We start from the raw sequence: 24,668 nt of genomic DNA, 5'->3' as shown, positions 1-24,668 counted from the left end.
AGGTCAGTACGGTGTGTGTTTTTTCAGATCTTTTACACCCATTTGCTATTAACATATAATACACATACTGTTTTTCTATGCCGTAAGTATCTAATAAGTACAATATAAATTTTATAACATTAATTTAAATAATTTTTATAGTTTAGGGCAGTATAAATGAGATTCCATGCTACACATCAGTGTTCTGGTACTTGTTTTTTTCCATTCATCTATTGGGGAACATTTAGGTTGTTTCTATTTTTCAGACTACATGTCTAGAAATCATATGTGATTTCTAACTTTTAAAAGGTTTCTTTGGTGGCAAACAGCTTTTGCCAGTGATCACTTCAGATTCTATCAAGTAACTTAAATGCTAGAGTAGACCATTGATTGCCTCATCATCTGGGGTGGTTCCATGAGCAATTTCAGAGCAGAGGGGGCCACAGAGCAAAAGCCAAGGAGGAAGTGAACAGCAAACAGCCCCTGCAGTGCTGTGAATTGCATCCCTGGGCCACAATGCCATTGAACACACTGTGAAAGATGACCTTGAGTTGTTCAACTCCCCCAATGGAGTTCCATTCAGTCACTTACAATAATCTGCTAACTGGCTCCAATGGTGGGTATCTTTGAGTAATGACCTCAAGATATATGACGCAGACCAAGATCTATTCAGAATATACATGTCACGATTCTGCCAAAGAGGAAACATCTCAAAAAGTTAAAGAAATAGCTGAAGACATTTCATTAAAATCAGAAAATAGATAATATGAAAATAATAAAGAAATTACATTCACAATGCTATTCACTGCACACTTGTTTCACGTAAAAGGTACTGTGCTACATGCTCAAGCCTTTAGAAAGTCTTCTTCCAAACAGAGTCAGTTCTTTGAAGTAGGGGAAAGCAGGAGAGGAAGAGGTTTGCAGAGAGGCAGAGAGGTTATCTGAAAGGACACAGGAACAAAACACACCAGTTACATCTTAGCCTTCAATGGCCACTAAGAAAGGAAAGGGTTATGATCAATAACCATGAGACTTCTTTCCACAATGACTGAAGAAATTACAGAAGGCAATAAGGAAGAAAGCAAAGATTTGTACTTAAACTTCAAGGTGGTGATTCTTTTGATTCTGATTCTGAATAATCTTTTTGATCCTGTCCCTTATATAAAGTCACCTGCCAAGTCAGTCTATAATCATTAAGATGTAAAGTCACTGTATCAAATCACCTGGCTCATAATAAACCCAGCCTTAACCATTACACTCAGTAAGTGACAAAGTGTTCACTTCCTCTGACTTTTCAGCTCAACACCAGTCAGCTTCAAAGGTCAATGCAGGATCTCAAACTCACATGTCCCCATGTCAGTTATTATTACTCAGACCTATGCTTAAGATGGGGGTGTCATCAAGCTCCATCAATCCTTGGCCACTGCTCCAAAATTTTAATGTTCACAAAAGGCAGGAGTTGCACTTCCTCGATCTCTCTACAGCACAGGGCACCTTTCCTCTACAGTCCTCTCCTTATGCAAACACACAGGATACATAAGCAGCTCAGCCACGCATGCAGAGTGCAGGAGAAAGTCAAGGGCAAGGGAAGGTGCCATGTCCGTAGAGATGATGGAGGGAAGAGTGGGTGTGTGGCTCTCTGCCTGAGCCCAAGTGGTCATCTACGTGCTCCATTCCTTAATTCCCTCCTTCAACAAGATCTCACACCACCACCAAATTCAACTGTTAATATCCACTGTGGCAGAGATGTAGACCTTGCCCCAGGGCTGACTAATGACCTTTTTCCCAAGTGGTCCTCCACACACAGAAAGGAGACCACAAACCTGTCTGTTTCATACACATTTTTAAAATGCATATATATTTTTTTAAATTCTTGACTTTAAAGAGGTAGGTTTCAAGTAGTTCATTGCACTACTTGAAATGTTTCCCCATCACCAAATTCTAGACTGTTTATGCAGGATCTTTGGGATTGTACTCTTTTAAGAAGATCACTCTGGCATGTCTGAGCATTTGGGAGATAAAGAACAACTCTGCAATTGGGTTAGCATTTTAAGAAAAAACAATTTTATAGGTAGCATATGAAAATAACAGTGATCCAGTGGATGACCAGAGGATAGCAAAGCCAGGGATTAAACAGGTTGTGCTTTCCTGAAGCATCCTTCAGTTTCCTTGGGTGATAAGTTATTTAGAGTACTTTTATATGAAAATCACTGGGGAACACAAGGGCCATGGTTGACAATAAAAATCCAAATTTCCCTTTGCCTGGGTCCTTAACTAATTGGGAGACAAGATAAAATAGTCAGCAGATAGGGTCTAAAATAACACCCTGGGCCACCCTTAGCCACTGAGTTTCTTCTACTGAGAGCAGGCAGACTCCTCAGAGAAAGGAGAAGGGGACAAACCAGGCCTTTCTCCCCAAACTCACTTCTGAGCCTCTAGTGTAACCATGGTCCACTTTACCTTCTGAATATAGTCCTTTTTGCTCTGAGGCTTATTTTTTAAAGGACATTTTTTTTTCTCTCTCTCTTCTCCCCTTTCCTAACAAGATTAAGGAAAGTGTTATCTTTTTTTCTTCCCCTAGTTAATTGTCCTTGAACACACCCACCACAGGAAGGAGATGTTTGCCAGAATAGATCCTCTCAAATTAACAAATGAATCCTAACACCATCAGGGTGCCCTGGGACCCCCTGCCAGGGCACACCTGGACTGCCACTCTTCAAGAGTTTCTTTAAAATCCCCCTGTTCCTCCTGATGGGCAGAGTCACAGCCTCTGGCACAGCAGTCCCCTGTGTTTCTCCTTTGCTAGCAAAGCAATAAACCTTCTTTTTCCACTTTCTCAAAACTGTGTCCTCATTATTAAATGGGCATGAATTGGCATCGGGGACAAGGACCGAGCTTTTGGTAATACTAGGATTCATTCAGTGTAGGCGCAATCAGAAGATAGAAACCACACCAGTAATTTTATGGGGGAAATTTTGATATAAAGAATTATTAGCTTGTGACAGGGGATTAGAAACTGAGCAATAAAGAAAACGGGAATGAGAGATATGAGAGGAAGCTGCTACCTCTAGCTGAGACACAGTACCCAAGAGGAAGCACATTTCAAAGCACACCTACCCCCAGACCCAAGGCTGAGCCTCCGACCTCACTGGGAAGAATGTGACAATGGCAGCTGGTGGTGGAAAACCCTCTGGAGGGCTGGGGAGCAGGAGGCCACCTGCTGGCGTGTTTTTGAGACTCAGTGGGAAGCCCCCTCTTTGAATGCTAGTAAAACCAGCCGGAGGGTGAGCACCACGCCACGTGCCATGCATGTCCTAAATGCCACTGGGAGACAAAGGCCACTGAAGCAAGAAAGAAAAAGCACACCGACACCAGTGTCCCTTCCTCCTACAGTGGCCTTGCAGTGCCCTCTACTGACAAAACTTAGCATCTGCCACATGGCAGAGGAGACAGGTTCACCAAGTCCACAAAGCAGAGCTAGGCAGAGGTGGCATCCAAAGGCAAAGGCTTGACGGCTGGTGCAGGAATGATGTGACTGAGAAGACAGAGGCCAGGGATGCCGCGCTGCCCTCTCCTTTTATTTTCAAAGATGAAACACCGGATATTAAGAAATTTCAAACTCAGACTGACAACTTCAAGTCATCAGTTGAATGAGTCCAGTCTCCTCAGACACTGGAGGAACACCTGCTGGAGGTTTGTGAGAGGGAGCAAGGAGATGGTGAAAACCCTCCTCTTCCGCCTAAGCCATTCATGATTCAGATTGAGCAATTCATGCCATTTTAATGGGAATAGAATTGTGATGTGGGAAGCCAGTAGCTTCCTGGCATCTTATCAACTTATACTTAGTAGTCTTTGATCACCAACACGTATTTTATTTGGGATGCAGAATGATCAGTAATAGGGAGTATGAGCTGAGAATGTTTTCATCTGTCGAGTTTTATGTGCTTTCTGTCATTCAACTCCCTCCAAAGTCACAGCTGGTAAAACCAAATGGATCATTTTACCACAATCAGACCAACGTCACAGTTCACCAAGCACCATTTGTCCTCTAAGGCAAAGCCGTGCACCTAATTACAACACCCTGTTAATAAATTTACAATGGACAAAAAGGAATCGACTGCTATGGGTTTTTTTTTTTTCCCTAGCAAAGCCAAACCATTTAAAGGGCAGATTGCACATCTATTCCTTCTTTTATTGTTTCCATAAAGTTAGTGATAGATTTCTTGACAGGAAAAATCAGGGCAGAACTCAGATGAACAGATTGTATCATCAGATCCTACCACATTGTCTCTAATGGGGGAAATTAGCAGCTGAACATCAACACCTGTCACCATGAGCAGACCCTGGCACACACACCAGGTAGGAAGGCTCTGCCATTCCTTAGAGCAATCTGAGCCTGGGCCACCAGAGACAGCCCACATGCCAATGCCCACAGAAGCATAGACAGGCAGGCTCCATTTAAAATTAGGTGGATGTATAAAATGCCACGGGAGATGTAGCAGCAATTCCTAAGAAAGACTGGGCATGAACAAAAGTGAGCTCTAAAAAGGTTTCCTAGAGACAGTGCTAACTATGTAAGAACAGAATTACAGAATCGAACAGAGAAACCAGTCCTAACAGGAACCACTGAATTCGCCTCCTTTCAAGGGTAAAAGATGCCACAGTAGCAGCCCTCTCACACCTGGTGGCTTGGGTCACGACTCCACTGAGCCGGATTACAGCCAATTGTTTTCCCCAGCCTCAAGGTCAATTGCAATAATTGCAACTGAATGGATTATTCCACAGGCCCTGACAATTTTTAAAGGGGGCCCAAGTGAGGAAGCCCACATTTATTTTTCTGACATTATAAGCATGTCTTCTCTTTACAAGGGTTTCAGCCATTTTTCTACCTGGTTGCCTAGCAACCCTTCGAAGGGACAAGAAATATGGGAGAGGGATGCCAGAGACTTACAGATGAGTGAATTTGTATTTATTTCACAGATTCCTATTCAAAAATCAATCTGTTGCCTTCTCCTAAGGCAGGAGTAGGGTAGGCAAGGCAGGGTCGTGCTATAATATAGCAGGAATACACAATGCCAGAAAGTGTATCTACACAAGCATATTCAGCAAATGGGATTGCATATTAGTCAAGTACAAAATCATCAAGTCATGAGAAACATATTGAGTATAAAAAGTGCCCGTTTCATCATCCTCTGTCAAGAAAGTCTCAGACCAACCTTGAGGGAGTCCTGAAGGCTCTCCTCACTTCACTCTTCATCTTGTCTGCCTAATATCATTCCTTTCATTAAATTATATGTCCTGCAAAAAGAATATTTCATTTCAATTGCTCAAGTTCATTTGCAAGGAATTAAGTTAAGTAGTTCTCTACTATTCTTTTAATTTCCCCAACTGTGGTTCCTTTCCTCTTCTTATTTTGTATTTTTAAACTTACTCTTTTTTTTTTTTTTGGACTGGGTTAGTTAAAAATTTATCTATTTTATTATTTTTTTCCAAAAAAGTTCATGATTTATACATTGGCTCTATCATTTTTTTTCTATATTGTTCCACTAAGCTTTACTTCTACTTTATTTAATCCTTCCTTTTGCTTTACTTAAAAAAAAAAAAAAAAAAAAAAAACTCTAATTTCTTGATTTGGAAGTTTAATTAATTTACTCTCATTCTTTCTTGATTATTGATACAAGTATTTGGGACTATGAATTTACCTCTAATCCCTGCTTTAACTATTTCCCATTAATTCTAATGTGCAGTATTATTCTGATATGCAGCATTTTAAACATTATTATTTTCTATTTATACCTCAGTTTCCATTGAGATTTTCTTAACCCGAATTTCTTGCTTTTTGTGGGATTTTTGGTTTGTTTGTATTTTTATCGCATATGGTCAGAGAATACTGTTGCTACTACATATATTTTCGGAATTTGAGAATATTTGTATAGACTTTGTAGTTTTTGTAACATATATATGGACATATACATGTATATGATAGTTATATAGATCTTTAAAATGTATTTAAACATAAGGAATAAATTCATATGTAATATATAGTAGATATACTTTGTAAATATATTATTATATAAAAACAAGTACATGTAGATGTCACAAACTCTGTCCCTTAAACATGGAGTGTGCTCTTCTCAAGGGTCCATGAAACATTAACGAAAACATACACTGCTGCTTTTCTCAGTCTATTTTTTTAAACTATATCTCTCGTGGAATGAGATATGTTCTTTAAATAAACTCTGCAACTGCTGTGAATCTCTTTATACTTTATGAAATTTCTGTTTTATGACTATGACACCATAAGTAGATATGCTTCTGACATCATCTTTATTTTAAAATAACATCTATAAAAAAGTATCTTCTTGGACTAAATGTTTCTGTCATGAGTTCACTATATTGCCTATTAAGCTAAGTTATCCTCTACACTTCTTTTCATTTCCCTCAAGCGTGGTTCCTTTCCACCTCTTATTTTGTATGTTTAAAGTCACTCCTTTTTTTCCTGGACTAGGTTAGTTAAAAATTCATCTATTTTTGCTTCATAAAAATCAGGATATTTTAAAGAAATTATGAGAAAATGAGAAGACTATATTAAAGGACTATATTGACCTACATTTTTACCATTCCCTGGGCTCTTTATTTCTTACTATGGACTTCAGGTTACCATTTGTCATCATTTCCTTTTAGCCTGAAGGAACACAATTAGCATTTCTTGTATGAGCTAACAACAAAATATATTCATCTTTGTTTATTCAAGACTGCCTTTATGGCACCTTCATTTTTTGAGGGATAGTTTTGCTAGATATAAAATTCTTAATTGACAATTTTTTCCCTGGCACTTTGAATATCTCATTGCATTGTCTTCTGACTTCCGCCTTTCAAATGAAAAGTCAGCTATTAATCATACCTGTACACGACCTGTACACGACCTGGTGCTTTTTCCTTGCCAATTTCAAGATTTCCTTTTCTTCTTTCAATAGTTGACTATGGTATGTACAGGTGTCAATCTCTTTATATTTATCCTACTTTATGTTTGTTGATCTTCTCATTTGTGAAGATTAATTTTTGTATCAAATTTGAGTGGTTTTCAGCCATTATGTGTGTGTGTGTGTGTGTGTGTGTGTGTGTGTGTGTATATATATATATATATATACACACATACACATACACAAACATATTTTTTCCCCTCTTACCTCCTTCTGGGAAGCCCTTTATAAGTGTGCTGGAATGCACGATGGTGTGTCATGTGTCTTTGTGGCTCTGTTCATTTCACTTCAATTTTTTTGTTTTGTTTTGTTTAATCTCTGTTCTTCAGACTGATTAGTTTCTGCAGATCTATCTTCAGGTTCCTTAGGTCTTTCTTTTAACACCTCAAATCTGCCAGACTCTCTAGTGAATTTTTTCCATTTTAATTACTGTATTTTAACTGTCATTGTGGTGGGATGGAGGAAGCACAGCATGTGAAAAGGGCACAGCTCCGAAGTTTAGCTTCATGAATTCAAGTCCACAACCACCATTAATCAACTGCGCACACTGAAACGATTTACTTGGCTTCTCTCTACCTTAAATTCCTCATGTATAAAATGGGAACACTAATAGTGCCTAATTAATGGGCAGTTTGAGAACTGAGATAATATATAAATTATTTAAAATAAGGTACCATAAAGCAAGCAAGCAATCAATAACTCTTTGATACTGTTATTACTGGTGATATAAAAATTTTGTCATCACTAGAATATATGGACTAGTTAGTTTTGTACCTCAACTCTGAATATTGATGTAAAAGAGACCCACAAGTGTGATCCTTCCAGCCTTTCTTCTAAGTTCCAGTGTTCCATTGGTATCCTTGTGTTTCTCTAAATTATACTCCAGTCACATCACTAGAGCTATGCTAAGTATACTGAGAACTTTTGACACACCATGTAGATTTTTCTAGCCTCTTGCTAGAGTTTGGATCTACAATGTTCCCCACAGGCCCACATGTAAAGGTTTGGTCCTAGCCTGTGGCACTATTGGGAGATAGAGGAACTTTTAAGAGGCGGGGTCTAATGGGAAGTCTTTGGTCACTGTGGGTATATCCTTGAAAGGGATAGAGAGATAACCAGCCTCCTCCCCGTTCTCCCTCTCTCTCTTTAACTTCCCAAACATGATGTGAGAGGATTTGCTCTGTCACATATCCCCACCATGATATGCCACAACAGGCCCAATGCGATGGAGTCAATTGATGAAGGACCTCCAAAGCTGTGAACCAAAATTAATTATAATCGTGGAAATAAGTTATAATGATGGAAAGCTAATACATTCCCTCCCTGGAAGATGTGGACCTTGATTCTCATGCCTATAGGTCCTAGTTATCCAAGCTCCAACCCATACTAGCAACTCAGAATCACAACACTCTACCTATTGAATGGTAAGCACTTTCTCTGCATTGAAGCAAGATAGTGGTGGCCCTGCCCTTGCCACCCACTACTGTGGATTTCTTGTACGTAGCTCTTACCTGGAGCTAAACTTTGTCCTAAGTCCTTAAGACAATGGAATTTTGTCTGCGATCACTTTTCCCATGGGCACAACTACATCAACACCCGGGGCCCTTGTTCTTCCCAATCCCAACCCTTCCCTTCCTATTGACTCATGACTCTGAATATCTCCTTCACTGTGAGCCAGTCATCTCTTCCTAATCCTGGTTCTGCATTGACTGTAAAGAATCTAGGATTCTCACATTTGGAAAAATCAGTGTGTCTGTGGAATGATCTAGAAAGTGGGGTTCTGAGAGTTTCTAGTTAGGAGAATTTCCATTAACATGGGATCAAGACAAACCCTGGTAAATCAAGCAGACCAGATTTTTCAGTCCCATTTGATTAGTCTAAGGAAAGTCTAAGCAAAGATAAAGACAAACTGTCTAGTGCTCACTCTCCATTCTTCAAACTTGCATGCAATTCATAAGTTTTTCAATGACAATAAAAACAATTCACACTTCACAAAGCAATGTCACCCATGTATTTCACTGGATCCTCAAAATGACCTTGTGATCTAGGCAAGGTGACATGATTACTCCTATTTAAGAGATGAGGAAACAAAATCAAGGAACATGAGGAATACGACCAAGTCACTCAGCTATCTGGTAAAGAGCTAAGTTTGAGAACAAATTTTTCTTGCTTTCAACTCACTGACTTTCTCAGTGTTGTTCCACAAATCAGTCATCTCATGAGAAATTCTATAACCAAAGAATTTGGGGAATGGTGAAGATTTTGTCATGATGAAGACTCTGAGAACCCATAAATAAATAAAACTGGTTGCCTTTGTTTTCCACACTTATCTGACCCTGGAATCCTCCCCCACCTTTTTTTTAATAACTGAGAACATGCCTTAGAATTTTGGGAAACACTGTTCTACACGAGGCTGCCTCATAGGCAGCACCAGAATGCCAGGTTGAATAAAGAAGGGGCTCCTTGGAGGAGCACTCTTCTCCCTGCAACCTCCAGCCTTTCATCAAACATCTCCTGTGTGCAGGTAGAAACGAACTTGTGATGGATCAAAGTAGGTAATGGGAATGAGGATAAGGAACACATCAAAATACACAGATATCTTTACAATAAGATCTGGAAACTTCTAGAACTAGCCCTAACAGTGTTTTTCAGAACAGAGTTTACAGCACATCTGCATCAGAATCATTCAAGAAATTTGGAGACCACGAAGATGCCCTGACTCAATGGCCAGACCTAAGGAAATAGAATCTCTGGGGATAGGGCCAGGGAATCTGCATTTTAACAATCTCACTAAGTGATTCTGATATGACTAGAATTTGAGAAACACAGCCTAAGGTAGTCAACAACAGATGTGAGATACTTTTCCAATTAAATCAAAGTCTCAAACTAAAATGAAAATGGTCCAAGATGCATCCAATGGGGGACTATTTGGTTCCTCGGTAAATAACCACATCTCAATGAGACCAGCCTTCCTGAGGAAGACTATTCCATGGTCTATCAGGTCTCTTCATTAGGGAAACTTCCCTGCTATTCTATCTAAGTAGCTTTTCTTAATTTGATCCTATTACTCCCATGCTTTATACACAGCTGAGTACAGCAGTTATACTCAATAAACAAATGCCACTCCAAGATCACATTTCCATCCAAGTACCCTCAAATGACCATGTCTCCCTACAAAGTGAAAGTCAATCTAGGTGTTCAGGGCCAGCTTTTTTAGGTCTCCAATTTTGATTTGGGCAAATCTTCAGAGTCAAGTGTACAGCGACCAATGGCCCCATGCGTGCAACCAGATGGTATTCTCACAGTTCCTCAGTTACATTGCAGATATTGGGATTCAGAGGGCTGTTCAAGATGGAAGCACTTAAGGAAATTGAAATGTGACCATAACTATTGACTCAGTTGTAAATGCTGTGATTTCCTGATCTTGGAAAAAAGACCATGAGCAAGATAACATCGGTACCATGACAATCAAATGGAATGAGCCAAGGCAGCAGGGGACCTTTGGGTTGCATACCAGGAAGTACCTGCTGAGGATCTAGATTATTAGGAAAGGCAAGCTGCCAAGTTAGGCGGTGCAGCATCCTCCATGGGTCATTAAAAACCGAAATATGACCCTCTAAGATTTCCTGCTCAGGCACAGGTGGGTAGACAAAAATGACCTTTACAGATTTTAGAAGGAAGATTTTACAAGTCTTCAAAAGATGCACTTAGTGAAGATTGTTCTTGGGAACAACAAAAAAGTTCTGGAACAGCAAATGATCCATTTAAAGATCATTTGAAGAACTTCAATTGATTTTCCTAGGAATACCTTGGTTTCAGAGTACCTTGCCAAAAGTTCGGTAGATTGGCACACCTAAAATAATTAAAATAATCAACTGTTCAAATCAGATACATCATGTATACACACAATTGAATATATAGATGTACATGTACATTTGCATATGTGACTGAAGTTTTGAAAATAACACTGTGGATAATGAATATGGAGGACTTGGCAAATTATTTCGCCTAAAAATGCAATAACGATCAATAGCAACCCACAAGCAAGCTTTGGAATCATCTCTGAAATAGTCCAGACATCTGTCATTTTGAGGTCACATTTGCCTTGATCTGCTTAGATCCTAAAAGAAAAAGAATTCAATTTTTCTAGATATCTGGTAGGATCACGATTCTAGGCAAAGAAAGGAGCAATGGCTGGGAGTGTGGGTTATGAAGTCAGATAGCCTGCGTTCAGTTCCCAGTTCTACTGCTTACTATCTGTATAAATCTATACCATTTCTTACATCCCCTAAGCCTCAGTTTCATCCTATATAAAATGGAATTGCAATGATACATCCATTATAGAAATCAAATGAGTGTTACATAAAATGATTTATGTAAAACATTAAATACAAAGTCAAGCATGAGATAAACATTAGATAAAGGATAGTTAAAATTGTCCCTATTGTCAAGAACTATAAGAAGATCACGAGTCTCTTCACTTTCATTAATTCTCCAGGTCTTCCCTGACAATGTATGAAAACTTTATAAGGAATCAGTATTCAAAATAGAGCAAACTCCCTGGAATCATAGGTTATATGCTTCTACTAATTCCTGAAGCTTCAATCTTTTCAGAAGCAAAAGAAAAGGAGAATTGTTGTGCTGCTTCTTGAGAACCCAAAAATAACAGAATGAAACCAAGAAGAAGATGCATGTGATTTTGAAGCAAATCTCCAAAGTATCAGTAAAAGTCTTAACTACCCAACACAAATTCTGTGCAGTTAATGAGCTCCTGCAAAGAATGACCCATGCCTTATGAAGCATATGGATACTGAGGAACTAGCCTCGAAGAACACGGGGGATGAACTTGAGTAACACAATGTTGGGTAACATAGCTTTAATGAATTTTTTTTTATATATTATAACTCCGGAGAGAAACTCTCAGCACCAGCAAGGGATGGTTTTCTTCAAACAACTTCCCAATCTAGAAAGACTAGCCGTCTCTGTGGACTCACCCAAATCTGACTCTTCCATTAGAACTTGTCAACACCCACCCTCACCAGCCATCCTAAGACATTTAGTTTAAAATACATAGTTCCTTCCTCGGATACTCATTCATTCATTCCCTAATGCTTAATTCAATTTCCTACAAACAATATATTTTAAAAACTCTGTGCTGAGAACTGATAGCAATGTGTTTTTATATATACTCCCCCTTTCTTAACCATGTTCTCTGTCCCCAACAAGTTAAAGATCTAATGAAAGCTGATAAGACTCAGCAACACAACCAAGAAAATGCAGAGGAAGGAGAGAATGCTTGGAGTGGGTGAGCCAGTAAGTGGCACACTGACCAGGCTGCAAGAGGTGTCACTAGGCAGGGGTCACTACGGGGAGAGAAGAATGCCCTTCCTCTAGATGACCACACTGTCCTTGCTGTGACTCCATGATAGCTGCTGGTTGAACACATGCATGAACCAATGTCCCTGAGCCCTCATCCAGGAAAGCAGGCAAGTCAGGTGCCGGTTCAAGGTCACAGAGGTCTTCTGGAAAGAGGTGCTTGGCAGAACGCGGCCACACTAGGATTCTAAACTGAACACTAAATAAGTGTAATGCAGACGTGAGCTGGGGGTGGAGCGGCCAGCAGGATGCTATTTTTCTGGAAATGGCATGTGATGGGGGAGCAGTAGGGAGGGAGCAGGGCTCCCCCCTTCCCCCTCTTACTCCTCAGGCTTCTGGTTCACTGAAACCCAACCGGACCCTTGTTTTCTTTCCTGGGCAAGTATTGAATGGCAGTAATTATCCACTCGGGCTCTGTGTGAGTCACAAGGCAGCTCTGGCTCCTGTCTCCCTGCAATTTTGAGCAGATAGAGAGAGAGAGAGAATGTGTGTGTGTGTGTGTGTGTGTGTGTGTGTGTGTTTCACCCAACGCTATTGAGGGATGCAAAATAGATTACAATCACATGGCAGCTGGCTTTTGAAGACTTGATGGGCAGCTGGAGAGAAATCTTCCCGCAGCTGCTGGGATGAGAGGGTGGCCAAGGGGTGGGCGTGGAGACAGGAAGAGAGGTTCTGTCAGGAGAGGGAAACCATCAAAATGAACTAGTATATTCTCAAAGGGGTATTTCTAAAAGATCAGGGTTGCTGTTGTCAAAACTGAATCAGGTCCAGGCAGCTGGTTGTATATGTGTTCTCTTTAGGAACATTCCGGTGCTCCGATCCAAAGATATGGTCCCTGCCTTAGACAGCAGCAAGAACAGAGCTGGACCAAGGCTGGCCCTGAGGATGGGCACAGCCCACAGCCCTGAAGCAAAAGGCTCAGTGGCAATGTTCTTCCTTCATCTGGAATCTCTTTGCTAATATGTTTCTCAACCAGTTAAATACAATGATTTCTAAATTCCCTTCTACCCCTCCCCAACACTTTTTTTCCCTTTGTGCAGTTGGCAGGGAGGAGGGCTCTCCCTGACTTACTGAGCACTACATGCCTGGCCCTAGGCCATACATGCTGTCCACAAATCCCATCGGTCACACACCCCTCCCCCGCAATGAGGAGATCAGAACCCTCAATTCTCAGAGGAGGAAAGTAAAGTTCAGAGAGCTGAAATAACTAGCTCAAGGATGTAATGTGTCAGGGTGAGTAACCCAGGCAGGCCTTCAAAGTGTCCCACCCACAGTGCCATGCTGAGCCTCCATCTGGTTACAGGATACTCTGAATCATGACTTCACAGGCCATTGAAAACCATTGTTAAACCCATTATCCCATTATCAAGGAGTAGTTGGCCTCAGTGTGTGATACAAGAACAGGCACCTGCCTATGTACACGGAGGACATGGGAGGCCCAGTGCCCAGGTGTTGTTCTTGGAGAATGGCCTGGGAAGGGCACAGAAAGACGGAGGCAGAAGCTGCCCCAGGAGCACAGGGGACAGTCATAAAGGGGACAGTTACAAGGGGGGCAGTCTCCAGAGAGGACAGCAATGCTGAGCTGCAAAACAGCTTCCTGACTGTCCTTGAACCATCTCTAACTCAGCTGTTGTACTAGTCTTACACACATTCATTCTAGACACCAGGAATTCTGCCCTGATGACTTAAACACTTTTAAAGAAGGTGGGCCAGGGCACACTGCCTGAGCACCATGAGCGTGCTCCATGATCTCAGCCACAGTGTCATTGCCAGGGTGGCCTTTTCAAATATACAAATACCATAGGCATATTTTTAGGTGTCATTTGTTCAAAGAGTCAGAGTCTCCAAGGTGTAAGAATTGCCATACACTCCTCACAACATGGGAGAACCCAAAAAAACTCCCTTAATCCACATGGAGTATTTCCTAACAGAATTGTATTTTAGCCTTCTACTCATGAAAATAGATAATAGAAGGATAAAAAAAAAGAAGAAGAAGAAGGAGGAGGAGGAGGAGAAGAAGAAGAAGAAACTGCTGTTCTTTGGAACAGCTGGTTCATCTGATCTTTCCCCTGACACACTGGTATATGTGTGTAAGTTACCAGTCACAGGCCTAACAGGCACAGGTTCATTAGATTCTGACCAAGAACCCCTTATTTCTATGGTGTTTCCAGCTTTCCTTAGTCTAAGTAGATCTAGATCATCAAACACTTGCAGGTAAAATAGATAGGTTAGCCAATTTTCCATTACTATGACAAAATACCTGAGATAAATCAGCTTATAAAGATAAAAGGTTTATTTTGGCTTACAGGTTTAGAGGTTGCAGACCATGGTTGAGTCCATTGCTATGGGCTTATGGTGAGGTAGCATATCGTGGTGGGAGCATGTGGTGTAACAAAGGAACATGCATCATGAACCAGGGAGCAAATGGAAAAAGGAAGAGATGTGGGTCCCACGACCCCCTTCAAGGGCACAGCCCTAATGACCTAAAGACCTCCCACCGGATCACCTCCTAAGGTTCTACCACCTCCTAATTGTCTCACCATGGAGACTAAGCCTTTAACATGTGGACCTTTAGGAAACATTTAATATGCAAATCACAGCAGAGGGAAAAGACAATGCCTCTTCACTGGCTAATGGTCACACTCCGAGCTAAATGCAGTAAGTCCCTAATGTCTCATCCAGTCATTCCTGTTCTGAAGTGGCATGTCAAAGCAAAAGAGGTAGAACAAATCAGGCATCAAAGATGCTGAAGTACAATGAGAGGTTTTATTTTGAATTAATTTATAAAATGTTCTTTAATGTTTCACTTCCTAAGACAATTGAAGAACTACAAATTTGGAAATCGAGAATGCCAACAGCTGAGAGTAGAGGAGAGGGAAATGCTGACATATTTCTTACTCTTGTCCAAAACAGTTGCCTAGGTCCTGCAAGTCCACAGTGGTGAAGAAAACGCAAAGGTTACATCACCAACGAAAGGCAGAAAGCTCCTCTGCATAGAGCCTGGAAACATTTGCAGGTATGTGGTGGAAAATCCCCAGTCCATGTGAGAAGCTGAAAAGTTCACTAGATTTAAATGCAACCAGAACTCAAACAATTGTAGGTAAATGCACCTCCCAAGTTCCAGTAGGTGCCATTTCCCCTGATACACAGATGGAAGGGTTTACACAGTCCTCTCCCCTTCTGGGAGAACAGTTAGCAGTGGTCTGCCTAAGGCCAAGGGAAACATTCAGAAAAGTCTTTCTTATCTGTAGCTAATTGCAACATAAACATTTCCCCCCCATTCCACTACTCTTCCACAGAGGGATCACTTTGATGGCATTTAACCATTGGTTTAGATTAAACTTAATTCACAATCTAAGAACTGGTTTGTTAAGCACCAGCAGCAATTCCTTAGTCAATTCGTTTCCCTTCCACAGCATGAAGCAATTTTTACCACATTTAGTCAGGGACCTCTTTGTTGAGTACCAGCTCATGAAGCAGAGTAAGACCCTCCTGACGGCCAGGGGCTGTACTAAATATTCAGGGTGCCCTCCTCATACTCTGATTGCTCCTGGATAAGTAAATGGACCAGTAAAAGAAAAACAAAATGCTACCTGGGGCTGGGGAGATAGCTCAGTTGGTAGAGGGCTTGCCTGTCAAGCACAAGGCCCTGGGTTCAAATCCCAGCACCAAAAAAATAAAATAAAATAAAATACCACCTGGAGTCTCAGCTGGATAGTTCAAAGAAGGATGCTTGTGTGAGATTTTGGTGAGCCCTCGTCCATCCTATCCCAGACCAGTCTTGGAGAAATCCATACAAAATCTCAGCAAACCTGAACTCATCTCTGAAAACATTTGTGACTATGAAAAAAGAAAAAGAACACCTAAAGAAAGATGCATCTTGGGACACGTTGACTACATGAGTGGTGGAAAGCACAGGGCATAAGATAATGTGTACAGAGAAAAATGACCAAGCACTAAAACAGTATTGGAGAATAAGAACAAAGTTAGAGGATTCACACTTTCTGATCCTAAGACTTATACAAAGCAATGACAATCAAAGCAGTATGGAACTGGCTTAAGGACAGTCATATAGATCAGTGGACTAGAAGGAAGACCCTAGAAATAATCTCATTTATCTTTAACAAGGGTGCCAAGACCATTCAATGAGAAGGAGTGGTCTCTTTAACAAATGGTGCTAGGAAAATTGGATGTACACAAGCCAAAGACAAAGTTGGAACCGTAACTTATACCATATGTAGAAGTAATTCAAAATTGATCAACGGGCTAAATATTAGAGCCTAAATAGATAATATTTTCATTTTTATATTTTTGGGTGTGTATCAGGATTGAACTCAGGGGCACTCAGCCACTGAACCACATCCCCGGTGCTATTTTGCATTTTATTTAGAGACAGGATCTCACCGAGTTGCTTAGCACCTCGCTGTTGCTGAGGCTGGCTTTGAACTAGGATCCTCCTGCCTCAGCCTCCCCAGCCACTGGGATGATAGGCGTGCACCACTGAGCCCAGTTAAGAGCCTAAATAGAAAAGAAGTTAGAGCAATAAGTGAAGAGGGAAAAGAAGATTCAGGGCAGTGGGGGAGAACATTTCATTCAGTGGAATCACATACAAATACCTAATGGCAGAGGCCAAAAAGGAAGCCATCAGTCTTTGGTATTTGGAAGATTTTTCAGTAGTAGTTTGGACTACTACACGCAGCCCAGTGGTTTATAACATGCAATAATTCATAATTTGTAGAGACATTAATTCAAATCATTACAATGAGTGGGCCTACCTACCTTTGCTATTTTCACTATCCTATTTTCATTTAATGTTAAAGGGTCACTTAAAATTTTCACGTATTTTGTGGTATTTATGGTGGAAATTACATGCCGTAGTGGTACACATGATTTTTAAGGTCTCAGAGAGGTCTCCCGTGAGAATATCCAGTGCTCTATGAATTTGATTGATAGAGTGACTCTGAGCCTGGTACAGTGTTGCATACCTGTAATCCCAGCAACCTGGAAGGCTGAGGCAGAGGGATCGTAAGTTCAAGGTCAGCTTGGTATTAGGGGAGAGGCAGATAAGGATGGTGGGAACATGAGGTTAAGAGAATAATTCTATAAAATGGGCCCACTGTGCTGACTCCCACATGCTTTCTTTGCTAAAAAGTCATTTACCTGCAGCTCTGCCTGGCCTAAGTGGATAGGAGTCTATCACACTCCTCAGCAAACTACCTGTTATCTGCAGGTAAGTGCAGGCAAGACATAACATTGAGAGGTGGAACCCAAGTTACCTTGAAAGGAGAGACATTTGATCTTTTCAGAGACCAGATTCTGGAAGAGAAGGATAATTCACCCTAACCAACAAACCTGTAAAAATGTTTAAGAATCCAATTAGAATTGCTCAGCATGGGCCAAGGGAACCTAGCATTGTCATGGCAATAGGTACCTGAAAGTCTGATGTCATTCTGCTGTCAGTCAAAGGTCAAGAGGTGGACCTGGGCAGGACTCTCTGGAAACTTCCCTGGGACCCACAAGAAAACTGGAGTGCAGGAGAGGCACATTGTATCTCTCCTCTTTGAAAGGACCCACTCTCCCTTGAAACTGTCCTCTTTCCCTTTTCTTACTCCCCGTGAGACCCCCTGCACTTTCAATAAACTCATTCTTTTTACTCTGAGTGACATGTCTGCAATCTTCCTGACTTGATCACAAGAATTGGGGTTTGAAGAGGGGGGGTCTTTGCCCTGCCTCAGTTTCCCAGAGACTGCTGCTCTGTAACATTGGGAAACCTAGATTCTGTCTCCCCCCAAAAAAGGGGGCTGGGAATGTAGCTCAGTGATGTGCTGCCGCTGGGTTCAATCTCCATCGTGGCCAAATAAATAGATAGAGCGGGGCCTTCGAACCTAGCAGAAGATATATACTGTGTGACATTAAAAAAAAAATGGCATTAAAAAAAAAAATCCCAATGCTTTTACGGAGAGGGCTTGGCCTCTTCAGTCTCATCCTGGACCCCTTCTCTTCCTGTTGTCTTATTTCACACTCAGGTGTTTCCCTTGTTTTTCATTTTCTATCTGTCCTGACTACATTTATTTCTGTGTCCCCTTCTCAAAAAACAGGCATGTTAGAGGGTGTGATCTTTCTTGAGCCTGAAGACAAGAGAAGCTGAAGAGACCAATGGTGAATGTCTGTAGGAATGTGAGAAAGAATCTTGCTGGTAATGCAGAATGAAGATGGGATTTTCAACATATCAAGAAATGAAATGATTCCTGAGAGAAAGGTGGGAAGTGAAATCAACATGAGTGTGGAACCAGCCTCTTGGACTTTAAACTACAGAGATCCATAGTCCCCCATAGTGTGCCCAGCACTAGAGACTGAGACGGAAGAGGCAGCAGCAGCATCCTCCTATAAATTGAGATTGGTACAGAGGAGCAGCAATGTTTGCATATTCATTGACCCAAGACCTTGGGGATATTGCCATCTATTTCCTCCAGACCCACGGGGTGCCTTTGTGCCATGCAAGGGGAGGGAGTCGTATGTGTCACGTTCTCTCAGCAACATGGCTGCAAAAATAATCACCAGAGGCAGTTGTGTCTTTGATTTTTGCTTTCAGGCTTCTGTGGACCAGAAAGGCCTCCGAAGGGCACCGTGTGAGCAATTACAACCGCAGCTTGCAAGGTTGCTACGACTAAGCATTCACATCAGCTCAGAAACCCAAAGCGGACTATTACCACAGTGTGTTCTGAGACAAGGGGGTTCAACAGGGCAAACAAGAGGCCAGAGTAAGAGGTCGCACATTCAAATCACGGACCCGGAATTCACTCAATAAATATGTATCGAGTGGTGACTGTGAGCCGGGGCGGGCCAGACGCAGGGGACACAGAAAAGAGTGACTTTCCATGCTCAGCTGAGACAAATCATCCCTTCCATGGGTGACACAAAGGGTCTTGCCTTTGTTTTCAAGGCCATGTGGGAGGCTGGGGAAGCTCAGCTAAAATGCAATTTAAAAGCTTAACAGGGTCATGGACAGGACTGATGTGCAACAGATTCTCTGTCATACTGTGATAGTGAAAAAAGTGTGCTGAAAAACCTTTTGGCTCACTAAAAACAGAGCATTTTAATTTTCTTAGGTTAAAGTACAGTTCACTATCTTTTCCGTGGTGAAAGTACGTGAGACATTTTAAGTCAATGGTAGAGAAAAAAAGAGAATCTTATGATCAATCTAAAATAAAGACTTGATGAATCACAGATTTTTAAATGAAAGAAGGATTTTATCACTTTTGGATGAACAAGAACAAAGCATGTGAAAGAAATGCTTTCCCAATTTCATTTGCCAGAGAGAGCTGCTTGCAAATAATATTAATAATAAAAAATAGTTTTCTACTGCAGTACTCAATTGTACAAAATACTCATATATGACTAATCCATACTTAATGACTTTTATGCACTAAAACAGCATCACAGACCCAGCTTCAGAAGGTCTTGGCTTTGTTTTTTCCCCAGACAGTCATCTATATATGTTGTCATTTGGTATCCACACATGTAATGGCAGACAGGCTAACTGGGACCAGAATTATAGGAGTCTTCCTATCTCACATGGGAGCTAATGCTCTGGGTTTGGGCTCTTACACGTAGTGCTCCCACCAATGGAAATCTCTACTTGACAGGGATATTTTAAAAACCACAAGTCAAACTAATGGCCAGTTGCCAGTCACTGTCTGATAACCAATTACTTTCAAGGATCAGGTTGTTTGAATTCAAATTTCCTCATATGACCACCCATACCACTCTCGTCAATTTACAGAACTCACTAAACAATGTAGAAAGACTTCATATGGCTCAGACATTAGGCTTTACATGCTATGGAAGCATATTCAAAATAATCACTAAAAACTGCCATGCGCAAATTCTTTGGCAAACTCCTCATTAAAAGGTGGGGCCTATGCCTTTCCCCTTCGAATCTTGGCAGGTTCTGTGACTGTTCTGAACAACAGAATCTTGCAGAAGCAAAATGGCAGTGAAACTCAGACCTTAGAAGAGGTCTGGGAAACTCAGACCTTAGAAGGGCAGCCTCCACTCTCCATCTCTGGGAATGCCTACCCTCCCTTGGAGTTCTGAACAAACATGTGACAACAATTATCCTGCTAGGAAAACCACCTTCAGAGAGAGAGGGGTCCAGTTAAGCCCAGGCCACTAGTCATTCCCACCAAGGCACCAGGCATGTGAGTGAAGCCACCCTGGGTCCTGAAGACTGGTCCAGTTGATTTCCAGCAGATTAGCTTTGGGTGACCCGGGTCATATCACATAAGGTAAAAGAATCACCTGCTAAGCAGTACCCAAATTCCCAACCCCCAAATCATGAAATGTGATCAAATTCTTGTTGTTTGAACCCACTACATTTTGGGACAGTTTGTCATGCAGCCAGAGGTGCATAGAACAAAATTTACAGAGTCTCAGGGCTGGGACTATTGGAGTGAGGGCACAGGGAAAAAGTGTCCTGAAAAGGTATGAATGATAGCAAAGTCTGTATCTCTTTCTCGTTGTTATTTTTCAAGATTTAAATGCTTAGGAACAGGTTAGGAAACTGGAAATGTAAGGGTTGCATCACAACTGAATAATGTTCTTTCCTAACCACAAAGAAAGTACCTCTGAGACCATCACTGTCTATCCAAAAATGAATTGCCTCTGCAGGAGTAAATGGGAAAAAACAACAGAGACATTATTTGAAAGAAAAAAAAAGAGGACTCACCCTTCTGGATAAGAAATTATACTTTAAAGTAACAAAAATAAAAGCATATATCTGTTTAATCAGAACAAAATAAAAAGTGCAGAAATAGACCCATGTATGTGTGAGATTTTAGTGTGGGGTAAATAGATATTCAAATCACTGGGCAAGGAAGAACTATCCCATACAGTGATGGAGAATGGAGGATGTGTCCTATGGTATTGGAACAATAAGTTATCCATATTTTAATATGTCTAATCATATTCCTCCTTGAATCAATCAGAAAAATAAATTCCAGATAAACTAAAAATCTAAATACCCCAAATCTTTTTTGTTATTTCTTGTTGGTTTTTGTTATTATTGCTGTTATTGTTTGTTTCTTTGTTTCCCATACTAGGGATTGAACCCAGATGTGCTTTATCACTGAGATATATCCTCAGTCCCTTTTTATTTTTCATTTTGAGACAGGGTCTTGCTACATTGCTGAGACTATCCTCAAACCTAGGATCCTCTTGCCTCAACCTCCTGAGTAACTGGGATTACAGGTGTGTGCCACCATGCCCAGTCACAAAAATCTTTAAATATTTTTATCATACAAATGTAAATCTTCAAATGATAAAATAAAAGATACTTTTGGGAAATCTTGAGAGTGGAAAGAGATTCATAAGCATAATACAAATCCAAAAAACATCAAAGGGAAAAGGTGATAGGTTTAAATGCATTAAAATTTTATATTCTATGCAGAAAATAATACATTAAACCAAATTGAAGGCCAAAAGAAAGCTGGAGAAAAATACTTGCCACATATAACAGTCAAAGAGTTAAGAGTCAATATATTACTGAGAAAGTATAAAAATTCCAAGAGAAAAGTCTATGAAAAACATCCTTAGGTGAACAAGCAATTCACTTAGATGATGTGCAATGGTCACAAGTATACAGAATAATCTCAGCTCCACCAACATCGAAGCAATGGAGATGAGATGTAGTTTTACCCACCACATTAAAACAACTTTTTGGAAGTTACTAATATCCAGTGTTGAAAATAAAATATAGAGAAACAGGTATTCTCTTACACTGTTGGAGGAAAATGTAAATTGCACAACTATTTTTTAGAACACCTTGTCAATATGAGTCAATATTAAAAATAAGTATATCTTTTGATGCATAAATTCTATTTTATACTAATTATCCTATAGAAACCTTCACACTAACACACAGAGATACAAATATACACACAATGGAGTTTTGTTTATAATAGGTATGAAAAGAGGAAACAAACTATAAGGGAATAGTCAAGTACATAATGAAATGTCTATAATACAGAATACAGCACAGACATTTAGGTCTGTGTAAGTACCAATAATTGGCAATGTCTTCAATAAAATTGCTAGGTGAAGAAAATTAGTAAAATACAAATGATAAGATCACATTTTGGTAAAAAAGCAAATTTACAAATGAGTATATATGTGCATTTATATATTAATCTGTGCATAAGAAAAAAATAAATGTGCATAAACCTACACATTCATACATATACCAGAATAGAGAAAATAAATGGGAAAATATAAACCAAGCCATAACCATTGGCTTCATGTAACAGAGAAATTAACAGTATTTTGTATTGAGTGATCTTTGTCTAACAAAGACTTATGACAGTCCTTTTGTAATAGAAAAACCAGTAAAAGCATAAATTGGCATAAAAGAAATACATCATCTTCTCTGTGCAGCTGCATCCTTGCCTCATGGCCAATACCTCCATGTTTCAGCTTTTAAATTTTTTTTTTTTAGTTGTCAATAGACCTCTATTTTATTTATTTATATGCAGTGCTAAACATCGAACCCCGTGCCTTGCATATGCTAGGCAAGTGCTCTGTCACTGAGCTACAACTCCAGCCCCCATGTTTCAGCTCTTTCTCCTAATAAATGCTCAATTCCAGAGAGATCAGCTAGCACGTGCGTTGTTTTTTGCAGGACCGCATTCTAAAGCAGTGATCTCAGTGCAGGAAGGTGAAACTTGTCAAGCCATACATACTCCATCCCCTCTACATAATATCTTTCCTCCCACTCGTCAATGGTTACAGGGAGGCGTTTATTAGAATTAGCACGAACTTCACAAGTACAGGAAGTCCCTCCTTCTAATAGGAATATGTTACAGCCCTGAGGAGTTTTTTGGCAGGAAGAAGGCTGGACCCCTTGCTCTAAAGACGAGTTAGTTTTTTCCTTCACCATCCCGGGCTGAGATGGAGGCCACTGTCACTTGTTATGGTTTGGATATGAAGTATGCCGTGAAAGCTCTTGTGTGAGACAATGCAGGAGTGTTCAGAGGGGGAACGATTAAATTATGAGAGTTTTAACCTAATCAGTGAATTGATCCAGTTGATGGATTGACCATTTGAATGAATTCATGGGTGATGATTGTAGGCAGGTAGGGCATGACTGAAGGAAGTAGGTCATTGGGGGAATGTCCTTGGAGATTATATTATCCCTGGCTCCTTGCAGTCAAGCTCGCTCTCTCTCTCTCTCTCTCTCTCTCTCTCTCTCTCTCTCTCTCTCTCTCTCTCTGTCCTCCTTGGCTGTAATGAACTGAGCAGCTCTCCTCCACCATTATGTTCTGCTTCACTTTAGACCCAGAGCTATGGAGTTGGCCAACCACCGGCTGAACCTCTGAAACTGTGAGCCAAAATAAACTTTTCCTCCTCCAAGTTGTTCTTGTGGGGTGTGTTGGTCACAGCGATGCAAAGCTGACTAATATATCACAAGATAGGCAGTGATGCTTATTTAGCTTGTACAGTTCAACACCAGTCAAATTCCTTCCAACTTTGGAAGAGAGAAAACACACTCATTTAAGGTAAATACTTCCACTCAATGTTGTGGCTTTGTTTCTATCTTTAAAATCCCTGATCCTAATGAGTAGGTATTAATTATGTTGATTTATGTATTGATTCTAAGGGCAAATACCTTGTAGAGTAAGAGTTTAAGAAATGCAAGACTACACACAAGGTTAAAATCTGAGTCATGGAATTTCAATTTTAACTGTTATTACTCATTGTGCCCCTCCCTTCCTCAAACCAGAAGTCACGCAGACCTCATTCCCTCTGGCAGCACTGTGGATTTTAGGGACTTTGAGAACTGCTGAGGGATACATCCCAGCTTGGTGGAAAGACTTGATGGCACCTGCTCCAGCACTTCAGTCTTGCTTCAAGGCTTTGGAGAAGTCTCCAAAAGCCACAAACACCTATCTCTTTGGAATTTCCCAGTAAAGCTTTAATCTGCCTCCTGCTGCTGGCTCTGATTATCTGGCCAGTGCCTGAGAGGGGAAATCCGGCATCCTGGCAGCTCTGCGATGCCCATGCCCGTGGGCTTTCTCATCTAACCAGACCCTACACACAAAAAGGCCCTGCCACACCAGGCCAGCAAGTCCCCAGGGCTGCCTATCTCAAAATCAGGAAATAATCACTCTGGAGAGCTATCCTTTGTCATTGCACATCTACTATTGAGGATTGGCCTTTGAACCACCTCAGCAATCATTGTTTTGCTTTGCCTGATGGATGCTGGCATTCTGGCTAAAGGCATTTTCCTTAAAGGATCCTACCCTCTGTCCCCTTCTAGCTATTTTATTTATTTAT

General features: G+C 40.7%; 1 protein-coding gene across 1 annotated transcript in view; it reads left to right on the top strand.

Annotated features, from left to right (window-relative positions):
- Positions 1–20,435, top strand: part of LOC124979480 (putative uncharacterized protein MSANTD5) — a 40,345-nt gene extending 19,910 nt beyond the window's left edge. Inside the window, exon 5 of the mRNA XM_047543866.1 lies at positions 20,251–20,435. Within this exon, the coding sequence (XP_047399822.1) occupies positions 20,251–20,435 (185 nt within the window). The remainder of the gene's footprint in view (positions 1–20,250) is intronic.
- The last annotated feature ends 4,233 nt before the right edge of the window (positions 20,436–24,668 follow it).

This window comes from Sciurus carolinensis, chromosome 3, assembly GCF_902686445.1.
Source record: "Sciurus carolinensis chromosome 3, mSciCar1.2, whole genome shotgun sequence".
Lineage (NCBI taxonomy): Eukaryota > Metazoa > Chordata > Mammalia > Rodentia > Sciuridae > Sciurus > Sciurus carolinensis.
This window is presented reverse-complemented; position numbering and strand designations above follow the sequence as displayed.